The sequence below is a fragment of the Erpetoichthys calabaricus genome, chromosome 4 (assembly GCF_900747795.2).
Source record: "Erpetoichthys calabaricus chromosome 4, fErpCal1.3, whole genome shotgun sequence".
Taxonomy (NCBI): Eukaryota; Metazoa; Chordata; class Cladistia; order Polypteriformes; family Polypteridae; genus Erpetoichthys; species Erpetoichthys calabaricus.
In genome coordinates this window covers 319,630,122-319,636,935 of record NC_041397.2, presented here as the reverse complement: position 1 = coordinate 319,636,935, position 6,814 = coordinate 319,630,122, and the positions used below count along the sequence as shown (strand labels likewise).

Here is a 6,814-nt window from a genome sequence, read left to right as displayed (position 1 = left end):
GATTTGTTTGTTGTTGTCTCATTTTCAGCGTAAATTTGTACATATATGAGATGGGTTGGAGACGGTGGCACTGACCAGAAAGCAGGAGGCAGAGCTGGAGGTGGCAGAGTTAAAGATAAGATTTGCATTGGGTGCGATGAGGATGGTCAGGATTAGAAATGAGGACGTTAGAGGGTCAGCTCAAGTTAGACGGTTGGGAGACAAAGTCAGAGAGACGAGATTGCGTTGGTTTGGACGTGGGAAGAGGAGAGATGTTGGCTATATTGGGAGAAGGATGCTAAGGATAGAGCTGCCAGGGAAGAGGAAAAGAGGAAGGCCTAAGAGAAGGTTTATGGATGTGGTGAGAGAGGACATGCAAGTGATGGGTGTAACTGAGGAAGATGACGAGGACAGGAAGATATGGAAGAAGATGATCTGCTGTGGCGACAACTAACAGGAGCAGCCGAAAGATGAAGAAGATAACTCCCCAATATAATAACCCTTTGAATAAACAGCTCCCTCTACTGAAGCTGTCCCATCTCCTATGCAACATATTTATTAAAAACTCACCGCATGCGAGTGTTATAAAGCTAGTGTTAAAGACTTGTGGTTTATGGGACCTAAATGTGAACCTGACACATGGGCAAGATGGCCATTTTAACTATAGTTTTGGTTTTGCTCATTGTCAGAGGAGTTCTGCTCAATTAATTAATTAAATGCAGTAATTCAGTTTTTTTTTTTTTAAGTGATTAGGACACATCTTTATATACAAATAAGTGGACTTGTCTGCAGGATTTTAAGTTACCTTTCTGTCTTAAATAAAGTTCTGTTCTGTTTTGCCTATTTCTTTATTCATTTCATTGTATTTAGTAATGCACATTTCTCTCCTTTTAAAGGTCTCGCCCAAGAAGTCTAGATGAGAAGTCCTTGGTCAGATTTACTTTTCTTCCGCTTTTTGGAATACGGTTTCCCGTTGTTAGCACCATATCAAATTTGGATCGAGATCTCCTGTAAAAGGTTTGACAAAGCCCTGCTTGGAAATAAATTAATAAAGGTAAGAAATGGAGAAGCCCATGTCCTCTCCTGTCTGTCACCCTGAATGCTCCTGCAGTTTATTCTCCACTTCTATCATTGATTTTGCCTGTCATATATTGTTTCCCAAGTTCACTTGGCTGCTTCTGCCCTTTACTGTCCGTGTGAACGTCAGCTACACACCAGTTACCTTGTGTCCATGTGATCGGTGTCAATATGAACTTCAACAGTCCTCATTCTTTTACTGTTGGGTTTTTGTGTCCTCTTGGTTTTCTCATGGGTTGGCTTGGTTTATTTACACACATCTTACGTTCTGACTTTACTAGGGGGCTTCGCTCGCCAACTCCTGGTCTTGGGTAACCCGAAATACATTTGATAGAGATTATTGTCTTTCTTGGTGATTGTTACATATGTATCATGTTCACTGCCACGATATCTGTAGGTCTATGTAATACTGTATATGTAAATGACAATATCAGTTTAATTGTTATGTTATGTTGGTATAGATGTGCAGATCTATATATGAGATATATTGGAGTGTAAAGGTGTAGATGACGTATACAGTAATCCCTCCTCCATCGCTGGGGTTGCGTTCCAGAGCCACCCGCAAAATAAGAAAATCCGCGAAGTAGAAACCATATGTTTATGTGGTTATTTTTATATTGTCATGCTTGGGTCACAGATTTGCGCAGAAACATAGGAGGTTGTAGAGAGACAGGAACGTTATTTAAACACTGCAAACAAACATTTGTCTCTTTTTCAAAAGTTTAAACTGTGCTCCATGACAAGACAGAGATGACAGTTCTGTCTCACAATTAAAAGAATGCAAACATATCTTCCTCTTCAAAGGAAACCGAGAGGAAAGCAAACAAATCAATAGGGCTGTTTGGCTTAAGTATGCGAAGCACTGCGGCACAAAGCTGTTGAAGGCGGCAGCTCACACCCCCTCCGTCAGGAGCAGAGAGAGAGAGAAAAACAAAGTCAAAAATCAATATGTGCCCTTTGAGCTTTTAAGTATGCGAAGCACCGTGCAGCATACTTAAAAGCTGCACACAGAAGGTAGCAACGTGAAGATAATCTTTCAGCATTTTTAGACGAGCGTCCGTATGGTCTAGGTGTGCGAACAGCCCCCCTGCTCAATCCGCATACGTCAGGATCACAGATAGTCAGCGCAAGAGAGAGAGAAAGAAAAGTAAGTTGGGTAACTTCTCAGCCATCTGCCAATAGCGTACCTTGTATGAAATCAACTGGGCAAACCAACTGAGGAAGCATGTACCAGAAATTAAAAGACCCATTGTCCGCAGAAATCCGCGAACCAGCAAAAAATCTGCAATATATATTTAAATATGCTTACATATAAAATCCGCGATAGAGTGAAGCCGTGAAAGGCGAAGTGCGATATAGCGAGGGATCACTGTATAGGAAGTACAGATATACACAACATTTGTAGTATAGATGGCGTGTTGTCCGTGAATGAGTTTTCCTTGGTATGGAGTTATTATAATCTTAACCTTAACGTCACGTGAATGCCGAACTCTTGAGAAGGCTAAAGTTGTCCATGTCTAAATACAGGCTCAGTGAGGTAAAGGCCGACTCTGTCCATGGTCTGTCTTTTGGATTTGTTGATTGTCATGGCAAATGCAGCTTTAATGGGAGATTGGCATCGTTTAAGTGAACAGTATTGTTAGCAACCATTAATAATGTATCACTGTAATGTGCTTCACATATGCTGTGTAGTTTGGACGTTTGGGGATTCCGTCTGTATAATACGGAGCATTTGTTAATTCATATTATACCTCTGGTGTCGTGTGTGTGTGTTCTCTGTGGTTGTCGTTGTAGGCGCTCCGTACTATGTCGGGTTTGACCATGCTGTGGTTTGTGGACGTTTGGGGACTCTGTACTTTCTGTGGTTTGACTGTGGGGCGGGATGCCGAGGCCTCTTGTGTTTGTTACTTCCGTGAGTACTTATAATATTGTATTACTGTAATGTGATTCACATATGCTGTGGAGTCCGGATCTTTGGGGCGTCTGTACTATCCTGGGTTTGTGGCTGCGGTGTTTTAGACGTGCGTTGTAGGCGCCTGCACCTTCCGTACTATGTCGGGTCTGACTATGCTGTGTAGTGTGGGCGTGTACGGTTCCGTACTCCTCCATCTGGTCTCGTGTCTGTGTGTTCTGTGGTTGTACTGTTAGTAATGTATCACTGTAATGTGCTTCACATATGCTGTGTACTCTGGACGTTTGGGGATTCTGTCCGTTTAATACGGAGTGTTCGTTTATTAATATTATACCTCCGGTGCCGTTTGTGTGTTTTATGTGGTTGTCGTTGTAGGCGCATGCGCCCTCCGTACTATCTCGGATTTGACTATGCTGTGTCTTGTGGATGTTTGGGGACTCCGTACTCTCTCTGGTTTGATTGTGGGGCGGGACGCCGAGGCGTTTTGTGTTTTTTTTTTTTTTTTTTCTGTGAGTATGCATATTATTGTATTGTATTGTATTGTATTACTGTAATGTGATTCACATATGCTGTGGAGTCCGTATCTCTGAGGCTTCTGTACCATCTCGGGGTTTTGCCTGCGGTGTGTTAGACGTGTGTTATAGGTTCGCGGTGGATCAGACTTCGCTTGTGCCTTCCGTACTATCTTTGTGGACCTTTGCGGACTCTGTAGTGTCTCCCGTTTGACTCTGGGGTGCAGTGCAGAATCCTCTTTTCTGTGTGGCTGTGTCGTTAGTCGTTAGCTATGGGCGCATTGTTGCTTCATGTCTTATTTACGTTAGTTGAGCTCTTTCGTTTTTGAGCCGTAACTCCTTCGTTCGCGGTGGATCAGACTTCGCTTGCGGTTTATGAGACGCGCGCTGTAGGCGCCTGCGCACTATGTCTCCTGGGTCCATCGCCATGTACCTGCGTCTGTGCCTTCCGGTTTACCGAGACCTGCGTCTGTGCCTTCCGGTTTACCATTCTCGGTTAGTAATATGGATGTGTCAACTAGATTCATTTGTCATGTCTAATATTATGGTTAATCACACAGTCTTCAGTGGTGAGCACTCTGCTGTTAGTACATCCATCTTGATACATTGGAAGACCGCGGGGTTACAGCAAACCGTGAAGTGACGTCCATTTCCTCAGTCGCTTCTCTAGTTCATGGTCATGTAGAGATGCTCCCTGTCCTGGCAGCAATGGCTGAACAGAAGAAGGAGCTGATTTCCAGACAACTATGAGGAAGCGGATTAATTTGGCCTTGTTAGAAGTCAAGCTACCCGAACAACAAAATCCCGGGTTGACGACGTTACTCCTTCATTTGGATTTCAAGAAAACTGAGCATACTTCGTTTGTGTTCTTAATGATCTCGCAGTACCTTTCCCAGCAACAGGAGACACCCAACAGGTGTGGCCGGTTTAAGCAAATTTAGCGAGGGCCAAGGACTCAACCAACACTTCCACTTTTCAAATACAAGGAGTAGACACACAGAGGTGGCCCAATTAAAAGAAACTTTCCGAAATGAGGTGCTGATAATGGATGCTTTCATATGTTTTTATCTGTAGTCTTGGGAAGAAAAACACTACAGTGTATCCCTCAAGATATCATTATAGACAGAAATTTCAAAAATGAAATTTAATTATGTTCAGATAGATAGATACTTTATTAATCTCAAGGGGAAATTCACATACTCCAGCAGCAGCATACTGATAAAGAAAATATTAAATGAAAGAGTGATAACAATGCAGGCATACAGACAGACAGTAACTTCGTATAATGTTAACGTTTACCCCCACGGGTGGAATTGAAGAGTCTCATAGTGTGGGGGAGGAACGATCTCCTCAGTCTGTTCAGAAAAGAAGAGTACAATGTAGCAAAACATGAAGAACCATGCTGGCCTCCCCAGTTGCCCTCCTCCACCTGAAGGAAGAGTCCTGGCTATGGTAGCACAGACTTGCCTAGAAAGAGAAACCTGGGATGGACAGACCATAAGACACTTGTATTTCTGGCTATGATCTTCCATCAGTCGACTTTCTATGTACCGAGCACATCACAACACATCATGTCTGCCCACACTCGACTCATCATTATGGAATCAGAAATAGAGAAGGAACAAAAGACTTTGCAGATTATCAAACTGTCAGGCCACTGGAGCACTGGAGTCTGAAGTGATCCTGAGGAGAGAAACAAAGATGGGCACCATTCATTCGTTCTCTTTCTCTCTACTTCACATGTCTTCTCCAGGTCTGCATGTGTTTTGCATTGAGTTTTCCTGATTTTTGTCTTATATCCCGGGCAAGTTTGTTAGATGAATGAATAATTATAAACTGGTCTTGTGGATGTGCGTCACTGGACTCTGTCATGTAGTGTCACTCTGGCCAAGGTTGGTTCCTGCTTTGCACCTGATGCTGTGAGGAGAGCCTCCAGGTCCCTGCAACTAGAATTTTATGTTGTGGATTTGGAGGAAGAAGTTGGAAAATGTAGATAAAATATGGCATGTGGTGTGTGGATTATGGGAAGGAATATAGCTGTAGACCGTGTCAATGGAGCTTACATGAATAGGGACTGACCAAGGACATCAAATGGCCAGCTTGACTTTCTTTAAAGCCTGTGGGCAAATGCCCGACAAGATCTTGCTGGGCAGCAGAGTGTGCTGTTTATACCCAATAGTCCACATCATGGTGCCCAGTCTCAGGTGTTGGTGACCGTGACTTTCACACCAGTCACAAAGTCACTTACATATGATGTGCCCACTTTGAGAAAACTCAGATCTAACATTTTGAGAAATTGTGTGCATTTCACTTGTAGACAGTAAGTAAATGGACATGAACTGTGGCACTGTGCGTCTGGGGGATAGCACCATCTTGTCTGCATTGTGAGAGCATCTGCCTCATCTCTGAGTACTTCAGAATAATTTCTTACTATCTGGACAAACCAAACTTTGATTCTTTTGCAGCCATGAAGGTCCAGAAAGGGGGTTGGAGCTGCTGTGTGTTCATTCTACTCCACATGACACACACCGCTTGGACACGTATGTGTTTGTATCATTTGTTGTTCTTATGTTACACTTGTTGAATTTCGCAGAGTCAATGGAGGCTCTGATCGGAGCTCTCGAGAGACTGAGCGAGGGGTCTGAGTGTCTGGGCTTGCGAGTGACCTGGATAAAAACCAACAGCCAGGCCTTTAATGACCTCTTGGGCATGGCTATCAGCAGTGTGTCTGTTTGTAGAGAGAGTGTTGACCTAGTCGAGAGGTTTACTTACCTTGGCAGTGACATTCATGTCTCTGGTGACTCTTCCTGTGAAGTCAGTAGACGGATTGGGAGAGCATGAGGTCTCTGGAAAGGGGTGTGTGGCACTCCTGATATCTATGCAAAAGGACGAAGGTCCAAGTCTTTAGAGTCCTGGTGCTTCCTTTCTTGCTATATGGTTTGCGAGACATGGACGCTGTCCCGTGACCTGAAACGAAGACGGGACTCCTTTTGTACTGTCTCTCTTGGGAGAATCCTTTGGTATCACTGGTTTGACTTTGTGTTGAATGAGCGGTTGCTCATGGAGTCCCGAATGAGGCACATTACCTGCATTGTGAGGGAGCACCAGTTACGGCACTATGGTCATGTGGCGCGTTTCCCCGAATGTGATCCGGCTCGTAAGATCCTCATTGTTGGGGACCCGGATAGCTGGACCAGGCCAAGGCGTCGCCCACGTAACACCAGATAGAGGGTCATTTCCTGAGGGTGGGACTGGACAGCGTGTCTGCCTGAGGGGTTGCCAACTGAGATCCAGTGTTGTTTCTTCTGTACCAGTGCATGCTCCCCGACTTTAA

At 44.1% G+C, this 6,814-nt stretch overlaps 1 protein-coding gene across 1 annotated transcript in view; it reads left to right on the top strand.

Moving 5' to 3' along the window:
• The first annotated feature begins 930 nt into the window (after positions 1-930).
• Positions 931-6,814, top strand: part of LOC114641131 (uncharacterized) — a 112,784-nt gene continuing 106,900 nt past the window's right edge. The window contains exons 1-2 of the mRNA XM_051925834.1: positions 931-1,033; positions 5,946-6,020. Coding sequence (XP_051781794.1) covers positions 5,948-6,020 — 73 coding nt within the window. The 5' untranslated portion in view covers positions 931-1,033; positions 5,946-5,947. The remainder of the gene's footprint in view (positions 1,034-5,945; positions 6,021-6,814) is intronic.